Source organism: Physella acuta, unplaced genomic scaffold (genome assembly GCF_028476545.2).
Source record: "Physella acuta isolate Inbredline_101_S28 unplaced genomic scaffold, ASM2847654v3 ptg002406l, whole genome shotgun sequence".
Lineage (NCBI taxonomy): Eukaryota > Metazoa > Mollusca > Gastropoda > Physidae > Physella > Physella acuta.
This window is the reverse complement of record NW_026733895.1, coordinates 47,525-69,083: the sequence shown is the minus strand read 5'-3', so window position 1 is coordinate 69,083 and position 21,559 is coordinate 47,525. Positions and strand designations below refer to the sequence as shown.

The window sequence follows — 21,559 nt, the reverse complement described above, 5'->3', positions numbered from 1 at the left end:
CTATATAGAAAAAGATCACGCATTGTTCGTGTGACTCTTTACATTTTGTATATTCTCGGGGTTCGAAGGTTTGCCCCGGGCTCCTATACTTGTAGCACGCCCATGTCGCCAAGTATTGGGTGTCACACACTGCACCCCTCCCCATTGTTGAATAGAGAACAATTATAAAGGTGGATAACTCTCTCACCTGCCACCGTAGTATAGGCCCGTGTGCTTTACTTGACTGGGTTTAGTTGGCTCAACAAAGATCACATCAACACTTTATAGAGATCTGGCACTTTATATATTACAAAACACATTTTCACTTTTCCCCTAATATAAATAATATAATTATAACAGTTAATAATTAATAACACCACCTGTATCTATATATCTTAGTATCTATCTATTTAATCTGTATTTATGTTAGTTTTTAATCATTACCAAAATAAAAAGAAATAAATATATTTTAATGGAAACGTTAATAATATAGCTAATACAAAGTTTTTCCAGCTGCAGTAGGTGTAAAACGCCAAGATTGATTTCGATCTTTTGTACGATTACAATTTTTATATTCCTTACATGATTAAGTAGGGAGGTGTTAAACGTCGAAAAATTGTTCTAATTTTTGCAAGGAAAACAAAAATTTCCTGGAGATGCCGGGGATCGAACCCGGGGCCTCTCACATGCGAAGCGAGCGCTCTACCACTGAGCTACATCCCCAGCCTGCAAATCTGACCGAAGTAAAAACCAATATCGTAAGCTTGAATGGGTTCGGTTGCAGAGCAGACAACAAATATTTAGTAATTTTGAAGAGAATAGATGTAATTTCTTTCCTTTGATGAAGTTTATCTTTAGTTGCGAGGCATCAACAGAGCCCGCAGACTTCTGTGTCATTATATGTAAGAACTTATATTTATTTTAGATCTATAATGAATGGATTGAATGATGAGCTGAGTTTGACTCGTTCTCGTGTCGTAAGATGAGGGAATTATGAATTTATTATGTGATGCCATCACAATGATAAATTAAGTCTGCCTTTGCTCAACATTGGTTATGGATAAAATAATGAATTACTGGTATTAAAAGGACATACAGATTTACTATCTTTAAACTACTAGGGGTCTAGTTTATATAGAATCTAGTTACTACGCCTAGTAGGTCTAGAGTCTAGAGTCTAGGCATTCAAGAGTAAATAAATAGTAGGACAAGGTTGTACTAAGTGCCCAAAAATACATTTATAACGAAAAACATTTAAACATTTCTTTACCCGGCACCATGGCCTTGTTTTTTTTTTAAGGCGATACGTAAAATATATTAGGCCTATACCTATATAAGTTATAAATCATTATTATGCATACTGCATTTATGATTTATGTATTTACAATTTATGGCAGGCATATAGATCTAATCTAGACGTCCTTATTCTAATTTTCTTTATTTAGGCTTATGCGGTGTTTTAAAAAATTACTGTGTTTCGTTAATAAGCCTAAATATTTTCGCCTTTTATTTGTTTTTTTCACAGAGCGTTAATTTACAATCAATTTGGTCTAGAAAATATAGTATTTTAGTTTAGAGCTCCATTTCGATGTAGAATCTAGGTTCTGGCTTAGATTCCCACGACTTATAGAATCTAGATCTAGATTCTAGATCTATTTTAGAATAGGCTTGCTTTTCTACCCTAACCAATACATACTATACTGACACGACACAGAGACCATTATTTATAAAATAATACAAATTTAATAGTACAATGAATTCAGGTAGGAAGTGCGTTAATTTTTAATTTTAAAATAATATCATTTAATCTAGACTCTAGATCTAGAGATCTAGGCCTAGAATCTAGATCTAGATTCTAGTATTTTCATAATTTTGTAATAATATTAACTAACTAGGCCTTGTGACTATAGTTAGGCCTACTATAGATAGGAGAAGTGTAGTTGTGTATCTAAATCTAGCTAGTTAAGCTAGTCTCAAGTCAATGCTCCATATTTAATATTTATTTTATTAGCCATGAAGATTAAAGGAGGGTCATAAGGAAAGATGATATTGTTGGGGGGGGGGGGGGGGGGGCTGCCAAGAAAATTGGTGTAATGATAATACATAATTTACATAACATTGAATATAAATATTACACATATGGCACTCATAAATTATATAAAACACAGAACTTGCTTTTAGTCAGTGAGTGGCATGTGTCAGTATATTTTCAGAACATGACATCTGTGGTATTATTTTGTTACATTACAGACAAAAGCTCCACGCATATCGATATTCCAACCCACACTTTTATGCAACCAGAAAAGCAAATCAAGTTACCAAATGATATCCCAAGGTGGGAGAAATCTCAGGTGAAATTATTTTTATTTTGTTTAGGCCTAATCGAAGTTGTTTACCTGTTTGCACATTTTTCAGACAAATGTTGACTTGCTAGGTTTTTTATTAACTATATATTTAATTGTGCTTGATTAAATTTATTTATCGAATTGAATACCTCTTTACACATATATTTTCAGGCATATTCAGACTTACTAGGTTTTATTCTAGCACTAAATGAGGCTGTAAAAAATAAGAAGATTCGAGACCAGTATCACAGCTCTCCAGTAAGTAAAGCTTGGCCCAAAATATTGGCCTACTCTTTATTTCATAACATCAAGCACAAAAAATGTGTATTATTTTCTTATACTTATAAACACAATCTAGATAGTTGTTTAGGGTTAAGTTAATTGTGGGGTGTAGAGCCTTGTTATTCACATGGGTTGTGTTAGGATTGAAGATGGGATGCAGTGGTTGAAGGTTGAGCATAATGTTGCTAACCCTAAAATCTCAAGTTCAAACCTGGGTCCAAGTAGAATGTCCCTGTGTTCACCCAGCTCTGATGGGTACCTGACTTTTGTTAGGAAAAGTGGGCAAAGTGCTGACCACACTATCCTTTCATATGCTAAGGTCACAGAAAGAGGTGAACTCAACATCACTTGTCCCATGGACTGTCAGGTTCGAAAGGGAACTTTATTTTACTTAGGATCAGAAGATTCCAGCTTTCAAGTTGTGTTAGTTGTTTCTCTGTCAAGGGCTGAGGTAAACTGACAAAGTACACTTTCACAAAATAACGATTTTAAGATCTATTTAAGTTATTTAAACATAACCTTAATAAATATATAATAGTGCACTAATATTTTACTTGTGATGTTTGATCAATTCTGTTAGCAAGTATAAACATATCTGTAATGCATAGGGTTAGTGTTTCTGGTATATAAATAATAATGTAGGGTCGAATGTGTTTTGACAGCTGATTGAGAAATTAGTGAACATGTTGGATCAATTGGACAAATGGATTGACGAGATTCCTCCAATTGACCAGCCACAGAGGTTTGGCAACAAGGCGTTTAGAACATGGTTTAACAAGCTTAAAGAGGTCAGTATGTGTCTGTGCGTCTGTTGTGGGCTAGTATCCTGTGTGTTGTGTATGTGGCAACAAGGCGTTTAGAACATGGTTTAACAAGCTTAAAGAGGTCAGAATGTGTCTGTGGGTCTGTTGTGCGCTAGTATCCTGTGTGTTGTGTATGTGGCAACAAGACGTTTAGAACATGGTTTAACAAGCTTAAAGAGGTCAGGATGTGTCTATGGTTCTGTTGTGGGCTGGTATCCTGTCTGTTTTTGTATGTGTCATAGACAAGATTATGTAATGAATCCATGGGTTGTACTTCTGTAGCAATTTAATGATTTCTGTTAAGTTGTTTTAATTGATAATTAATGGCTTGAAACAATTCACATGTTTGTTGGTGGGAGGCAATTTAATTGATTTGAAAAGATTTATATAAGAAAATTAATTAATAATTTTTAAAAACATTTGCTGTTACAAAACTTAAATTGGCTAGGGTTTTGAGTTATTTGAAGTATATCCTGCTCTTAAAGTTAAAACTGGTGATGGTTGAGGTTGTGAGTTTTGAACCGTCTCATAGCAGCATTCTGTTTTCTCTCCAACAGGAAGGTCCCAATTTGTTAAAGCAAGTTTTACCCCCTGAGTACGAGCCAGCCATCCCAGAGCTGTTTACATACGTCATAGAAAGTGTGGGGAATGATACACGTATAGACTACGGCACAGGTGAAAAAATCCTTACTTTATTGCTTTGTAAATGTAAACGTTAATTTAAAATGGTATATTATTATGTTTATTTGATTATTTGCTATATAATATTAGAATTTTAAATGTAAAAAAAAAATATCCTAGTATACTGTTAGCTGTTTCTAGTGATTTCCCTTATAAAATTGGAATTAAATGTTTTGGCTGTTTAGGGCATGAACTGTCCATGGTAGCTTTTCTCTGCTGTTTATGTAAACTTGGTGCCTTCAAGGAGGAAGATTATACGGCATTGGTACTTAAAATTTTTGAAAGGTGAGATTGTATTGAACTGAACAGTTCAAAGTTAGTTGAGTAGTTAATGCAATGTATCTTCTTTCCCATAGCTAGAAGGTTTCAAGTTAGTTGTCCCTGGGGAAAAGTCAGCTATCCCTGAGTCACTGAGTCCACACAGATCTAATTGATACCTGAGTTGAGTTGGGGGAAAATCAGTTGTCCCTGGGGAGAAATCAGTCAGTTGTCTCTTGGAAAAAGTCAGTTGTACCTGGGAAAAAGTCAGTTAGTTGTCCCTGGGAAAGAAAAAGTCAGTTAGTTGTCCCTGGGAAAAAGTCAGTTAGTTGTCCCTGAGAACGTCAGTTAGTTGTCCTTGAGAAAAAGTCAGTTAGTTGTCCCTGGGAAAAGTTAGTTGTCCCTGAGAAAGTCAGTTAGTTGTCCTTGAGAAAAAGTCAGTTAGTTGTCCCTGAGAAAGTCAGTTAGTTGTCCTTGAGAAAAAGTCAGTTGTCCCTGGGAAAAAGTCAGTTAGTTGTCCCTGGGAAAAAGTCAGTTAGTTGTCCCTGGGAAAAAGTCAATTAGTTGTCCCTGGGAAAGAAAAAGTCAGTTGTGGGCTAGTATCCTGTCTGTTTTTGTATGTGTCTTAAACAAGATTATATAATCAATCCATAGGTAGTTTTTCTGTACAAATTTAATGATTTCTGAGTAGTAAGGGCGATCTAAAAGAGTACCAAGGAACAGAACTCTATCAACCTTTAGCACCAACCAAAGACATTTTCAAATTTTTATTGTGACCCCTGATAAAACCTGATATTTTTGTTACAAAATATCTTATGAAGTTTCACTAGATATAAATAGATGTATTCCAGGTAATCTTACAAATATATAAAGTTAATCAATGAAATAATAAATGAGTTTCTTTTACAGGTATATGTATCTGATGAGAAAATTGCAACTGACTTACCGCATGGAGCCTGCAGGTAGCCATGGGGTCTGGAGTCTGGATGACTACCAGTTTCTGCCTTTTCTGTGGGGCAGTTCACAACTTTTAGGTACCAGTCATCGCTTTATTTAATTACATGTTCTTTTCTGTGGGGCAGTTCACAACTTTTAGGTACCAGTCATCACTTTATTTAATTACATGTTCTTTTCTGTGGGGCAGTTCACAACTTTTAGGTACCAGTCATCACTTTATTTAATTACATGTTCTTTTCTGTGGGGCAGTTCACAACTTTTAGGTACCAGTCATCACTTTATTTAATTACATGTTCTTTTCTGTGGGGCAGTTCACAACTTTTAGGTACTCGCCAGCACTTTATTTAATTACATGTACTTTTCTAACCAGTTTAGTTAGCCACTATGATGTCATTACCTCTCCTTTTCTTTAAACCACTAACTTGGATTTTACCTGACCAGAACATTACACTACATCGTCATCTTTTCCCTATTGTGCCCAAGACACATGTGGCCCCTGCAGAAAGCCCACTCTTTTCCCTATTGTGCCCAAGACACATGGGGCCCCTGCAGAAAGCTCCCTCCACTTTTGTCGGTCACTGCCAATTTCCTGGAAGTCCCCCATGGCAGTCCTGCTTCTGCCAGCTGCTTCCCCACCGTGCGCCTTCAATTCTCTCTTGGCCTTCCTTGTTAATGATTTCTTTTTCCTTGAGGCGTCCAGTTTAGCGCCATTTGTGCGATGTCAGTATCTTATTTTTTTAGAACATTAGAGTCTTGTCTTGGCTTGTCAGTTTATGCACCCTGACGACTCCCAGACCTACTATACTAGTGTAAACTCCTGCCAGGTTTAACCAGGCTGGGAAGATCTTCGAGGGTAGGGGTTCATACGAAAGCTAGTGCCCTGGTCCTGTAGGTTGGGCGTTGAACATAAAACCAGCAAACTTATTTCGTAAAAACAAAAAACCCACAGAAACCAAAACATTACATCATACCTTAAGGAAACATTTCAAAATTTAAATTTGGCTGATGTGAGATAATTTTTGAACAGGTTTTTATTATGAGATGCATAATTTATGTTTTTTAAGTACAACTTTATTTTTCTTTTCCAGACCATCCCAGAATCAAACCAAAGTCTTTTCCTAATGAAGATATTTACAACGGCTTCTATAAAGATTTTATATTTTTGAGTGCTATTAAATTTATCAACCAAGTAAGTAGCTACTGAGTCTAATCACTAACCGATGATAAATTAAAATGATGCCTTATTTTCATTTCTCTGAATACAAAAAACAAAGCTCTGTTTCATTAGGCCTATGTTTAGCTTAAAGTTATGTACAGCCCCTTCCCCCACACCCCATAGTGAAACGTAAAACTGCCGCAAACATACACTCCTAACAATAGAGAGCTGTCTGCTTGTACAGTGTAAATGATTTCCTTCAGGTAAAGACAGGTCCCTTTGCTGAACACTCCAACCAGCTGTGGGGGATAAGTGGTGTTGGTGCCTGGTCAAAGGTCAACTCTGGTCTCATCAAGATGTACAGAGCAGAGGTAACAAGGCCACATTAGAAAAATTTGTTCCAGTCACTCGCATTTCTCTTCACTCATTTCTCTTCACTCATTTCTCTTCACACATTTCTCTTCACTCATTTCTCTTCACTCATTTCTCTTCATTCACATTTCTCTTCATTCACATTTCTCCTCACTCATTTCTCTTCACTCACTTCTCATTCATATTTCTCCTCATTCATTTCTCCTCACTCATTTCTCCTCATTCACATTTCTCCTCATTCACATTTCTCCTCATTCACATTTCTCTTCACTCATTTCTCCTCATTCACATTTCTCCTCATTCACATTTCTCCTCACTCATTTCTCTTCACTCATTTCTCCTCATTCACATTTCTCCTCATTCATATTTCTCCTCATTCACATTTCTCCTCACTCATTTCTCTTCACTCATTTCTCCTCATTCACATTTCTCCTCATTCACATTTCTCCTCATTCACATTTCTCCTCATTCACATTTCTCCTCATTCACATTTCTCCTCATTCACATTTCTCCTCATTCACAATTCTCTTCACTCATTTCTTATTCATATTTCTCCTTATTCATTTCTCCTCACTCACTTCTTCTCACTCACATTTCTCCTCACTCACTCACTTCTCCTCACTCACATTTCTCCTCACTCACTCACTTCTCCTCACTCACATTTCTCTTCACTCACTTCTCCTCACTCACAATTCTCTTCACTCACTTCTCACTCACATTTCTCTTCACTCACTTCTCCTCACTCACATTTCACTCACTCAATTCTCCTCACTCATATTTCTCCTAACAGGTTTTAGCCAAGTTTCCTATAGTCCAACACTTCATGTTGTCTACCATCTTTCAGGTTTTAGCCAAGTTTCCTATAGTCCAACACTTCATGTTGTCTACCATCTTTCAGATTTTAGCCAAGTTTCCTATAGTCCAACACTTCATGTTTGGTAGCCTCCTGACACTGGAGCCATCCACCAATCCACCCCCGCAACAGGAAATGATGCCGCCACCTTCAACAACCATGATGCCACCAGTAGGTGACACCAGCATGCCACCTCCCACCACACTAGCCCGTCCCCTGTAACCAGACACCCTGCCACCACCAGGTACAAGACACCTCTGGTCACTGACTTGTTTTTTTTTTTTTTTTACTTTATTTCTTTACTTTGTAGTCAGTCAAATCAGTCATTTTATGTCTTAAACAATATTTTTTAGTCAACAGCACATTAGTTAAAGCTGTGATTACTTTGTGAGATAAAAATACTAATGTGATTACTACACAATATATGTCATGTGTTTGAATAATGTTGAAAAAATGATAAATATAACTTAACCATAATATTTGTTGAGTATCTGCTGTAATTAATAAAAAAAAAAATGTTTCATATTTGTCTGTGTATGTGTGTATTCCATTAGAGATTACTGAAGTTAACAGATTAATACAAGGGACATAATTTGCACTTCTAGAAATTTCACAAAGGTTTTGTAATATAGAAGTGGCCGGCTGTATTATTAGTGTGTACATTATTCAAGAGTCAATAATGACAAATTTTGTTTTTATTAAATTTGTCCTAAACCTAAAATTATTAAAATAGTTTTATTTATTAATTATAATTTTTTTTTCTCCAATTTGTGTTCATTAAATTAGCCTTGTTTTTTTTTTTGTTAGTCATTTGCTTATTATGTTATATATTATAAGTTATATAAGTTGTGTTTATATGCAAGAGCTAGTGAATTGTTTCTTGAAAATATAAAAGTGATAAAATTGTGATTTATATTGATTAATAAGTAAACCATCTGGCATTAACATGGGAAAATTGATGGGGGCAAGGTAAGGTAGAAATCTTTTTGGACGGTTGATTGTATGCTTGACTTGATCGGGCTTCCTAAAGAACCAGGTTGATTGTATGCTTGACTTGATAGGACTTCCTAAAGAACCAGGTTGATTGTATGCTTGACTTGATACACTTCCTAAAGAACCAGGTTGATTGTATGCTTGACTTGATAGGACTTCATGAAGAACCAGGTTGATTGTATGCTTGACTTGATAGGACTTCATGAAGAACCAGGTTGATTGTATGCTTGACTTGATAGGACTTCATAAAGAACCAGGTTGATTGTATGCTTGACTTGATACACTTCCTAAAGAACCAGGTTGATTGTATGCTTGACTTGATACACTTCCTAAAGAACCAGGTTGATTGTATGCTTGACTTGATACACTTCCTAAAGAACCAGGTTGATTGTATGCTTGACTTGATAGGACTTCATGAAGAACCAGGTTGATTGTATGCTTGACTTGATAGGACTTCATGAAGAACCAGGTTGATTGTATGCTTGACTTGATACACTTCATAAAGAACCAGGTTGATTGTATGCTTGACTTGATAGGACTTCATGAAGAACCAGGTTGATTGTATGCTTGACTTGATACACTTCATAAAGAACCAGGTTGATTGTATGCTTGACTTGATAGGACTTCATGAAGAACCAGGTTGATTGTATGCTTGACTTGATAGGACTTCATGAAGAACCAGGTTGATTGTATGCTTGACTTGATAGGACTTCCTAAAGAACCAGGTTGATTGAATGCTTGACTTGATACACATATAGAACTTTGTAAAGCATTGTAAAGAGAGTTCCCGGGTCCAATTAGTCTCAGCTTTTACAGAGATGGCTATTGACTTAGTGATAGAAATTATGGGCTGACCACACAATAACTTTGTTTTACTATACAAAACCCTCCTGGAATACAAATCACTTGAGGCTAAAAATAGTAACTTTGATGGTAATATCAGAAAAGTAGCAAATATGTTAATGTTTATTGAATTTTGTAAGTAAATTGTAAAATAACTTTATACTTTTTTAACATCTCAAATTCAAATTAAATAATCTGCTTTATTTCCATGCTTATACTGCAATGTATTGAAGTTAAATTCAACAAAATATTTCAATCGAATTTCTAAGAAAAATAAACATTTGATAAAGCAAGCCAGATATGATGGCATGGCCTAGCAATAGAGCACTAGACTGCTAACCCAACAATAAAGTTCGAATCTGGGTTCACTCAGTAGAACGTCCTTGAGTCTACCCAATTCTGGGGGGTACCTAACTCACGTAAGGATAGGAAAGGTGACTGGGCATATTGCTGCCCGCACTGATCCCTTCATATGCTGAAGTCACAGAAACAGATGAACTCTACTTCACTTGCCCATGGGATGTCAGGTTCAAAAAGAGAACAGTCCTTATTTACTTAGTAAGGCAAAGCAAACATTTTGAAATTTATTTTATTCAAAGTTCACAAAACAAACTTTAAAGAAGTCCAACATTTTAAAAACTGAACTTACTTCAAATTTTATTAAACTTTTAACTTCACAAAGTCATACTTTATTAAAACTTTCTTTTAAAATTCACACTACTTTAAAAAATTTGTAATTTGCTAAAATTCAAAGAAAAATTATGTATGTGCCTCTTGCTTACACTTATTGAAACTAAGTGTATGGTGACTACAACTTAACTTTAAATATATATATATATATATACACACACATACATATATATACATACATATACACAAACACACACACACACACATATATATATATATATATATATATATATATATATATAAATAAATAAATTAAAAAAAAAAATATATATATATATATATATATATATATATATATATATATATATATATACATTAAAATAAATACATATATAGAAATGTGCTTGCAAGTCAATGTGTAAAATAGCATAATGTTTTAACATACTGTGTGTACCCAGAACTAAAACCAAATGTAAAGAAATATTCAAGATTAATGAAACTGAATGTTTATCTTTAAAACCAAAAAAAAGAATGTCATTCAAAATGCTCTTCATGTCGTTTGACATTAGCCAACTCTGATGGTAACCTAATGTGGTAAAAACTTCATCAAAACATTGAATATGAGCTTTTTCCCCCATTCTGTTCACATGTTTGTCCTGGTCACACCCAGATGGACAACAGCCAACAGGATCTCATCCTAAGACATGAAGAAAGCCACGGTACCAAAGGCCAGGACAATTGAGGTCAACTCCAGCAGAAGATCTGCCAAGAAATACAAAACATTTTTTTTTAACATTAATGGTGAAACAACAGCTATGATAAACATTAATGTGATCCAGGTTGTGACAAGATCTACACTTATAAACTTGACAAGATCTACACTTATAAACTTGACAAGATCTACACTTATAAACTTGAGGTTGTGACAAGATCTACGCTTATAAACTCCAGATTGTGACAAGATTTACACTTATAAACTTGAGGTTGTGACAAGATATACACTTATAAATTTGAGGTTGTGACAAGATCTACACTTATAAACTTGAGGTTGTGACAAGATCTACACTTATAAACTTGAGGTTGTGACAAGATCTACACTTATAAACTTGAGGTTGTGACAAGATCTACACTTATAAACTTGAGGTTGTGACAAGATATACACTTATAAATTTGAGGTTGTGACAAGATCTACACTTATAAACTTGAGGTTGTGACAAGATCTACACTTATAAACTTGAGGTTTTGACAAGATCTACACTTATAAACTTGAGGTTGTGACAAGATCTACACTTATAAACTTGAGGTTATGACAAGATCTACACTTATAAACTTGACAAGATCTACACTTATAAACTTGAGGTTGTGACAAGATCTAGACTTATAAACTTGAGGTTGTGACAAGATCTACACTTATAAACTTGAGGTTGTGACAAGATATACACTTATAAATTTGAGGTTGTGACAAGATCTACACTTATAAACTTGAGGTTGTGACAAGATCTACACTTATAAACTTGAGGTTTTGACAAGATCTACACTTATAAACTTGAGGTTGTGACAAGATCTACACTTATAAACTTGAGGTTATGACAAGATCTACACTTATAAACTTGACAAGATCTACACTTATAAACTTGAGGTTGTGACAAGATCTACACTTATAAACTTGAGGTTGTGACAAGATCTACACTTATAAACTTGAGGTTATGACAAGATCTACACTTATAAACTTGACAAGATCTACACTTATAAACTTGAGGTTGTGACAAGATCTACACTTATAAACTTGAGGTTGTGACAAGATCTACACTTATAAACTTGAAGTTGTGACAAGATCTACACTTATAAACTTGAGGTTGTGACAAGATCTACACTTATAAACTTGACAAGATCTACACTTATAAACTTGAGGTTGTGACAAGATCTACACTTATAAACTTGAGGTTATGACAAGATCTACACTTATAAACTTGACAAGATCTACACTTATAAACTTGAGGTTGTGACAAGATCTACACTTATAAACTTGAGGTTGTGACAAGATCTACACTTATAAACTTGAGGTTATGACAAGATCTACACTTATAAACTTGACAAGATCTACACTTATAAACCTGATGTTGTGACAACATCTACACGTATAAACTTGAGGTTGTGACAAGATCTACACTTATAAACTTGAGGTTGTGACAAGATCTACACTTATAAACTTGAGGTTGTGACAAGATCTAGACTTATAAACTTGAGGTTGTGACAAGATCTAGACTTATAAACTTGAGGTTGTGACAAGATCTAGACTTATAAACTTGACAAGATCTACACTTATAAACTTGAAGTTGTGACAAGATCTACACTTATAAACTTGAGGTTGTGACAAGATCTAGACTTATAAACTTGAGGTTGTGACAAGATCTACATTTATAAACTTGAGGTTGTGACAAGATCTATACTTATAAACTTGAGGTTGTGAAAAGGTCTATAATTTCCGGGTGGGGGGGGGGGGGCGGACACTGTTTAAAGTATAAATTTTCTCTATAAATTCCATTTTCTTCGGGGGGGGGGGTAGACTTTCTTCAAAGGGAAGGGGAGGATCGCCCCCCCCCCCCCCCTGAGAGAGGCCTGGAAGAAACTATGATTGGAACCAACAGTGATATTTGTGTTATGCGTGAACAGCTTAGATACCAACAACAAAGACAACTTACCCGCCGCCCAGGACTTGGATCTGTTCGTAGATCTTTGTCGAGGCCTAACAATATGGCCACGAGCTGTATAAAGACAATATTTTACTTCCACGTTATGTCTGGGGTGTTGTGATGGGGTTTTTTTGGAGGGAAATTTTTTAAATTTTGCCGTTTTGGTCATTAGATCATCTGTGTGTATCCAGGCTACGCTAATAAGGTCACAGAACCAGGTAAACGTCACTCCATCTTTCAGTTTTGGACTGGCATGTCCAAAAGATCAAACTTATTTTTTTAAGTTCTAATAAAGTTGTTATTTTTTATATTTTTTGCACTAGCGATAACACATTAACCAGAGCTAAACGAAAATATACAGAAAATGTTTTCAGGAAATTCACAAGAACAAGCTACATTTCCCACCTAAATAACTTTGATTAAAATGCTACTTGTAATATAGAATTCCTGCTCTCGGTGATTTGGGCTAATTAGATTCCCGACTTTTGTTTTGGTGCTACTACCAGAATAAGTCATCGGATTTTTACATCTCTTCACTCCCCTCTCCTACCTAAACACTCCTTTACCTATCCTACGTGGCTGTATATATATATATATAGATATATATATATAAATGTATATATATATATATATATATATATATATATATATATATATGTGTGTATGTATATATACATATATATATATATATATATATATATATATATATATATATATATATATATATATATATATATATATATATATATATATATATATATATGAAGCAATGTGTGTCTGTCTTTTATACATTAACACACCTTTCACCCGATATATATATATATATATATATATATATATATATATATATATATATATATATATATATATATATATATATATATATATATATATATATATATATATATATATTTATATATATTGTATAGTTAAATAAACGTTTGTTATAAATTTTGTATATAATATATTTAGCAAACTTACCAAAAAGATCCCTGAGATAAATAGTGTTGTAACTCCGGTGTGGAAAAAATCTTGGTCTTTCTCTATATTCTCCATTCCAAACAGCACTGATTACCATATTAGTCTCTTTAAAATAGCTTGGTTTTATCACAGCAAACCAGAGCATCGGTTCAGTGTCTTCACAGTAGCAATCTTCCATGGAGAATTTTGGTCTTGTATCCATTAATTTGCATCCGTTTGGTGTGAAGACATTCTTTCCAAACCTGCAAAACTATAGAAAAGATAATACAAGAAAACGTTCAGTGCTCTAATGAAGCTTAATTATTTTATTTTAAAAGCTAGGGTCGACATCTAAAAAAAATATTTATACATTAGCAACCATGACATCATATTTCATTTTTAAAAAATTAAAATAAAAGGAATTTGAAAGGAGAGTGTGGTAAGGCGCCGGACTAAAACAACCAGAGATTCTTCCAGGCATATCTTCTGTGGGCTCAGACCCGTCCCCCAACCCCGGAGAAAGTCTACCCCCAGAGCCGGCGTTAGGGGGTGGCGAACGGGGCGGTCGCCATAGGTCCCGCGCTTGAAGGGGCCCCGCGCTTCAGCAATGTCATTGTTATTTGAATTAGTTCGTAAACTTAAAAAAAAATTGTTGCTGAATTCAATTGGGAAAAACTAAATGGTCGAATGCCGACGTTGTTGATTGTTATAACTGAGGCCACGGTTGATGTTGGTGAGTCCCACCTGAACTGGGACAGGCCGTAATTCGATACAAAAATAGTGTCACACCTACTCTTTGTGTAGGGTACGGTCGCCTGGCATTTGACCTGAGCTGACTGGAGATGGCGGTCGAGAATTAGCCCACGACGTAAAGAGATACCCTATTGTATGCGGACCGATGAAGACGTCCTTTTAGTGAGCAGACGGGATGTCTATAGTAGACAGTTAGTGACCTGATGAACTCTAGTCCTGACTTTCTTGTTGTAGATGTCGTATAATGTCGTATATGTACAGTGTTTCTTCCAGACTTTTTTCTCCGGGGGGGGGGGGGGGGGGGAGGGACACTTGAAATTTTCGGGGGGGGGGGGGTGGTAGACTTTCTTCGGGGGGGGGGGGCGGACACTGTTAAAAAGTATATATTTTCTCTATAAATTATATAAATTTCATTTCGTTTTCGGGGGGGGGGGGGGGCTGGAAGAAACTCTATATGTAGGCCTACTTGTCTTGGTGTAACAAAATTAACATTCAGTTGCGTGCAGAGGGGTGGGAGGAGGGCGACGAGGAGGGGGGGGGGGCTTAGGATCTATATCAGGCGGCATTAAACAGAGTGATTTATTATTATTTTTTGGAAGAAAGTTAAAACTGTTGTTATGTTGTGTCACCTTAAGGATTCACCCGTTCAATAATTAAGACAATAATGTTTTTGGTTTTAAAATATTGTATGAATTCTAAACAAATTTTGAAGTCTATACTGTTTTGATACATCAGGCCGAGTTCACTGTATTGTAAACTTTATTTTCCTAATTATTCGGCACGTGATTAAATTTTCTTAAGTGATTTGGTATGAATTACATAACTGTTAAATGTGATTTAATATCTTAGCAAAGGAAAAAAAAAACTACGAACATATATATATATATATATATATATATATATATATATATATATATATATATATATATATATAATATATATATATATATATATATGGAAAGGCCCCGCGCGGATGGTTGGCCCTAGGCCCCGCGTATTCCTAACGCCGGCTCTGTCTACCCCCCCCCCCCCCCGTCTACCCAGACGAAATGAAATTTATATACAAAATACCTACTTATAACAGTGTTCAGCCCCCCCCCCCCCCCCCCGAAATTTTTATTCCCATCCCCAAATTTTTTTTTAAGTGCCCCCCTTCTGGAGAAAACACTGAAAACAAATTTCCGTAAATGCTGTTAGGTGGGGAGGGGGGGGGGAGGTGGCAACTCCAGCTCCATTCAATTGCTAAATCGAGATTAATGTATAGATCCCATATTGATCTTTTAGAAAAAACCAACGAATGGCAACGAGATAAAAAGTTATAATCAGTAAGTGCAGCAAGGTTTCTTGTACAAACTAATAAACAAGTATTTAGCTCAAAAATAACTTGTTCTTAGATACATATCTTCAACTTGTCCTCGAATATCATAGTGTGTAGAAATTTCATCCGAGGTTATATGCTCCTAAAATAATTTAAATTTTATTTTCTGGGACATTTCCAAATATACTCTGTCTGCGATACTTAATAAGTAATACGTTTTTTTTAAAAATATATTATTTTTCATAATTAGAGAAAATGTACTAATTACCTGATACCATAAATCCCTATCGGCATAGTTTTCGCAGCCGTAATCGCAAAGTGAGACCAAAAAAATTGGTTCAGGTCGTGTGCGATCTCGCGTCAGTAGGTGCCACTTGTCCCTTGGTAGATGAAACTTGCCATAGACGATCAGTGGATCCCTCCCAAACACCACACACCCTGGACACCGGGGTAGGTAGCCATCTATTGTAGCGTTGATTCCATTTGCTCTTTGAAATTCAAGAGAGTTCTGATCGGTTTCGCTTTCTTAAGACAGACATAGAAAAACAAGTTAATAAAAAGTCTAGTGACAATTTCCTTATGTTATCCATAACAATTTTTAATTTTTTTGTGACCGAACGAAAGGATATTTTTTTTGCGCTAAAAACCTACACGATGCTCAGTTTAAATTTAAAATATCATCCTAGGCCTACACGATGCTCAGTTTAAAAATTCTTAATTAATTTTTTGTGACCAAACGAAAGGATATTTTTGAAAACTTTCTTCGGCAATATTGTTTTAAATTATGACAGGAATCGATTGGTAAATGTTTCAAGTCGCTAAGTGGTCTGGTTGCCGAGATATGGGCAAAAAAATGCATTTTTTCGAGGTTTTTTTGGCTTTTCCGGGAAATCCAGGAAGGAATTTCCGGGAATTTTTTTGGCCCACAATCATCCTCGGAACTTGCTTAACATATTTGCTTTGGAACTAGTCCTCGATATTGCTTCGTTGAGGAGGAGATACGACTTAAAGCTGCGGACACACATCCATTCATTCATTCATCCATCCAGAAATGACGAGTTAATAATCGCAATTGTCCGTATGGAAATTGCGCTAAAAATGATACGCAATTGAAACAGAGAAAAAGTAGTTGTAAATTATGTATGGAGTTAAACTGGACATGTCATATGCTAAAATATGTATGAGGATAAAGTGAAACATGTCAAATGCTAACATATGTATTGGGTAAAGTTAAACGTATTATATGTTAACAGACGAATGGAAATAAAGTCGAACATATCGTGTACTAACAGTGCGTTTAAAAGCTTATTATTTTTTAATGCTCTTATATTTGTTTTATTCTCTTTAGCACAACTGTGTCGAGTTATATACAAATCTACATAGCGCAATGGAGAATAAATATTTAACTAAAATCTTTTGCAATGTTAATATAATTATTCATAGCTTTAAATTAGACTGTATATCATAATACTGCAACACTGAAAAAAAAACTTTAAAAAAAAAAAGTTTTCATATTTCCTTTGTTTTATCATATAAATATCAGTTTATCATAATCATAACAGAAAATAGATCTATATTACAGATACCATAATTTACCTCTAACGATAAAAAACACACTCAGAATCAAAGTAGCAAATAGCATTTTTCAAACTTCGATAGGTGATTTGTTCTATTTCTGGGTTGGAAAAACGATGCTGAAATTTGAAAATAATTTCGTTATCAGTTGTTTGCTTTTGGGCCGTTAGTAAAAAAACATTGAAACCATAATACGATTATTGATGTTTATTACATACACGAAAACGCCATAGCCTCACAAAGTCAAAGTAAAGAAAGGAAGTAGAAATATTTGTACACAAAGCGACGTCATCCGGTTGTCTTCTAGAGTATTGAAACAAACATAACAAAGATATATGCTGTTGAGCTTATAAAATGGTTATGGTGTTGAGATTATAACAATCGTACTGCGTCGGCATTTGTTTGAATTACTCATTGTTCCTCAATACTTGATACTTTACACATTACTGCAAGCTTTTATTTTTACTATCATGAACGGAAACATGCGAACGAAATTTTATCCACTTCTAACGGGCCAATTTGTTTCAAACTGGACACGTTGGTCAAAACCTGATGATAGTATAATAAGATATGAACGTTGCCGATTCAGTCGATTTTAGTGTGTTTGCAATCATTCTTGTATAAAATTGGCTTTGTTGTTCTGTCACGTAAGACGATATTTCCCGGGAAACTGCTCCGTTTAGATTTATTTAGCGTTTTTATGACGTCTTACAATTTCATTACTCATTTTAACTGAAATTTGTGTTTTTATTTTTACATATCTTTTAATGATTTGATGTTTTTTTTACTAATTTGGCGTCCCAAATTCCTCCGCTGCTATCTTTGTACCTCGAATCCGCTGATTGGACGTCGTACTAACCCTAACACTTACCCTAACCTAACCCCAACCCATAACCATAACCCTAATTCTAACTCCAACTCTAACACTTACCCTAACCTAACCATAGCCCCAACCGATAACCATAATCATAACCCTTACACTAACATTAACCTAACCCCAACACCAAACTCAAACCAAACCCTAATTTTAACTCAAACTCAAACACTTACCCTAACCTAAACCCAACCCCAACCGATAACCATAATCATAACCCTTACACTAACACTAACCTACCCCAACACCAAACTCAAACCAAACCCTAATTTTAACTCAAACTCAAACACTTACCCTAACCTAACCCCAACCCCAACCGATAACCATAATCATAACCCTTACACTTACACTAACACTAACCTAACCCCAACACCAAACTCAAACCAAACCCTAATTCTAACTTAAACTCTAACGCTTACTCTAACCCTTACACTAACTCAACCCTTTATTTTATGGCTGGCGTTTAGATATTCAAATTTCTAGCCACAGCAATAGGTCACTAATAGCGGGGCTTAACTTTTCGCCCCTGTACTTTTTGAATTAGTGGCCGGGCTTATCTCATTAAATACCAAAAACAGACTCGTTGCCTTAAATAATTTAGATATCCTTTGTCCGTGTCTTCATCAGTAAGTACTATAATGAATCATTTAAGTCACTTAATCAGTGTGTGCCTGTGTTAAAGCAGTATAACAATGTGTGTATAATAGTGCGGAATATTAATAATTTATAAATTCATATGCGTCTAGATGGTCTGCTTGTCAAAGGTATTCAATGTGTGTATAATAGTGCGGAATATTAATAATTTATAAATTCATATGCGTCTAGAAGGTCTGCTTGTCAAAGGTATTCTAACAAAAATTACTAATATGTGTTGAAGTTAGATCTGATAAGAATTACACATTAATATATCATTAGAGGTAACATAAATAATAACGCTAGAGTGATCTCCCCTAAACTTTCTCGAATATACTTATACTAGCCATCGGTACCCGTTTCACGTGAATTATAGGCCTATATATTTTAAAATGCTGTACTTGTTTGTGAAAAATAATTTATGAAATAGTTATTGGTCAAAACGCAATGTGCTTTACTACACGCTGAACGGTATTAGTGACATGTTTTTTTAGCTAATTAGTTATTTCTTTGCTTTAACACAGGCACACACTGATTAAGTGACTTAAATGATTCAGTTAAAAATCAGGCTATTCAATGGTCATTACGTTGCTTTTAAGTAATTTGTATTAGTTTGTCCGATAAAATTGTATATATTTCATAGCGTACGTGTTGATGAGTAGATCTATAGATCTAGATCTAAATCAAATTTGAATGAAGTAGTTCCTTTCTTTATAGTCTAAAATCGGAAGATTTACATATAAAAAAAAAAAAAAAAAATTGATTAACTTGGTGTGTCTCGATCCCGCACCACCTGCGTGATATTAAGTACACTATCGTCTCAGCTATTTATCCCAAATTAGCCAATTCCATAGCTAAACAAACAAAGATTTCTATAAAATAATTAAGGCCTGAAATTATTATGCGAATAGATTCTAGAGTCTAAATCTAGATCTAGATCTAGGTATTAGCGTCTAAGTCTAGTCTAGTTTTGTGTGTAGATTATCTAGTCTAGATCTAGAATCTCTAGATCTAGATATCTAGAATTTAAATAGATAAAGTAAATGTTATAAGTTTAGGTCGAGAAAATTGTATTGTATAGATCTAGATCTAGGTATCATAGCGTACGTAGATCTATCATATTTGAATGAAATAGTTCATTTCTTTATTTTATTCTAAACTCGGAAGATGACGTCATTAGTTTCGTGCTCTTTCCCTAGTGAAAACATGAAGCGTTAAATGCGTACTTGCCCCAAGTTATTAATTCGACCCGGCTCTACTATTGTAAACATTCGGGATGGCCCTCACTACAATAAAGATGATGGATATTACAATTTTACACGAAAACAACAATACATAATCTTTCGACTCAGAACAGGCCATAACAGACTAAATCAACACATGCATAAAAAATTAAAAATTGGGTGTGGCGAAATATGCCCTTGTGGCAAGGCCACGGAAAATACGGAGCACGTCCTTCAGGAATGTTCTTTATATAGCCAGGCGCGAGTCAGACACTGGCCCCTGCTCACCCCACTCAGGGAAAAATTATATGGGGCACCTACTGATCTGGAGACCACAGTCAGTTCATTAACGAAGTTGGACTTGTCTAAATCCTCCACCATATTCTAAATTAAGAACGAAGAAGAAGAAAGATTCGGGGTGAACCTTAGCTTACCAGAATGGTGGGGCTGGGTGTGTTTATAAAGTACTAAGAATATTCCACACTGTAATGCACATTTTTTTGGCGTTCACTTGGTGTGCAATTCTTTTTTCTACGAGATTCTATTCTATTTGAAAAAAAATTAGGTAATTAAAAATCATTTCTATATCCGAGTTGCCACCCCCAGTAGTATTATATAAGAATACGAGCCGACCCGCTGCGTATCATACGCCGCTATTTAGTTGTTTTTTCTACTTTTCAGTAATTTATAATTTGTGAATTCGACAGTACCAATGCTGCCACTGAAAATATTTGCTTAAAAACACTAAACCCCTCCCCCCCCCCCCCCCCCACGTGAAAGCAGCCTCCTCTTAGTTACCTCCTCTAAGTTTAAAATCGTTTCAAACTAAATTATCTGCCCCTAATAGCCGTCACCAAACCCGTCTCTATGATTGTAAAATGTAAACAGCGTGACCACAGCTCACCAGACAATGTGGGGGTGGGGTGGGGGTGGTAGTGATAGTGATAGAGAGAAAGAGAGGGGACTGCAAGGAGGCCCTTGCAGCTTGTTTTCTAACGGCTCCCAGAAGAGAATTATATATATAGATTCGAGAAAGTTTAGGGGAGATCACTCCCAGTTTATTTTCTTATGAGGTACAAATTAACTACTTCCCCAATATGTTATTTATTAAATGTTGTTAGTACCGTTGAAATACAATTATACTTTTTATCTCTAAAATTTAGATACGGATAACTGATTTATTTCCGTGTTTAAATTAGCAAAAACTGAAGTTAATTTCAACGTAAATAAATGGGAATCAAAGTATGTAAGTTACGTTTAACAAAATTATATTTAATTTGAAATTTAAGAAACTTTAAGCAAGACAATTTTTATTAAAATGTACATATTTAATTCCAAATAAATATAACCTAGTTTATATATATATATATATATATAT

The 21,559-nt window shown here is 35.0% G+C and overlaps 2 protein-coding genes and 1 non-coding gene across 3 annotated transcripts; 1 reads left to right on the top strand and 2 right to left on the bottom strand.

The window, feature by feature from the left end:
* Positions 1 to 630: 630 nt before the first annotated feature.
* On the bottom strand, positions 631 to 702 carry Trnaa-cgc (transfer RNA alanine (anticodon CGC)). The gene has a single exon. It is a non-coding gene; the product is annotated as a tRNA-Ala (tRNA).
* A 780-nt stretch (positions 703 to 1,482) lies between these two features.
* Positions 1,483 to 8,492, top strand: LOC131933216 (serine/threonine-protein phosphatase 2A activator). The gene is made up of 10 exons (XM_059290009.1): positions 1,483 to 1,742; positions 2,230 to 2,330; positions 2,496 to 2,582; positions 3,269 to 3,394; positions 3,967 to 4,084; positions 4,276 to 4,375; positions 5,258 to 5,382; positions 6,394 to 6,494; positions 6,725 to 6,832; positions 7,732 to 8,492. Exons 1-10 carry the CDS (start codon positions 1,733 to 1,735, stop codon positions 7,906 to 7,908), a joined length of 1,053 nt encoding a protein of 350 aa, XP_059145992.1. The 5' UTR covers positions 1,483 to 1,732; the 3' UTR covers positions 7,909 to 8,492.
* A 2,018-nt stretch (positions 8,493 to 10,510) lies between these two features.
* On the bottom strand, positions 10,511 to 17,758 carry LOC131933213 (uncharacterized). Its single transcript, XM_059290006.1, has 6 exons — positions 17,670 to 17,758; positions 17,473 to 17,570; positions 16,145 to 16,401; positions 13,827 to 14,076; positions 12,855 to 12,917; positions 10,511 to 10,914 (listed from the first exon to the last, which is right to left on the bottom strand). Exons 2-6 carry the CDS (start codon positions 17,516 to 17,518, stop codon positions 10,850 to 10,852), a joined length of 681 nt encoding a protein of 226 aa, XP_059145989.1. The 5' UTR covers positions 17,519 to 17,570; positions 17,670 to 17,758; the 3' UTR covers positions 10,511 to 10,849.
* Positions 17,759 to 21,559: the final 3,801 nt, after the last annotated feature.

Coding starts and splice junctions, on each gene's coding strand:
- LOC131933213 (XM_059290006.1), bottom strand. CDS start 17,518: ATGCTATTTGCTACTTTGATTCTGAGTGTGTTTTTTATCGTTAGAG. Junction 16,402..17,472: donor TGTGTTTTTTATCGTTAGAG/GTAAATTATGGT, acceptor GTCTGTCTTAAG/AAAGCGAAACCGATCAGAAC. Junction 14,077..16,144: donor ATAGGGATTTATGGTATCAG/GTAATTAGTACA, acceptor TCTTTTCTATAG/TTTTGCAGGTTTGGAAAGAA.
- LOC131933216 (XM_059290009.1), top strand. Junction 5,383..6,393: donor GGGCAGTTCACAACTTTTAG/GTACCAGTCATC, acceptor TTTCTTTTCCAG/ACCATCCCAGAATCAAACCA. Junction 6,833..7,731: donor TCAAGATGTACAGAGCAGAG/GTAACAAGGCCA, acceptor ACCATCTTTCAG/ATTTTAGCCAAGTTTCCTAT.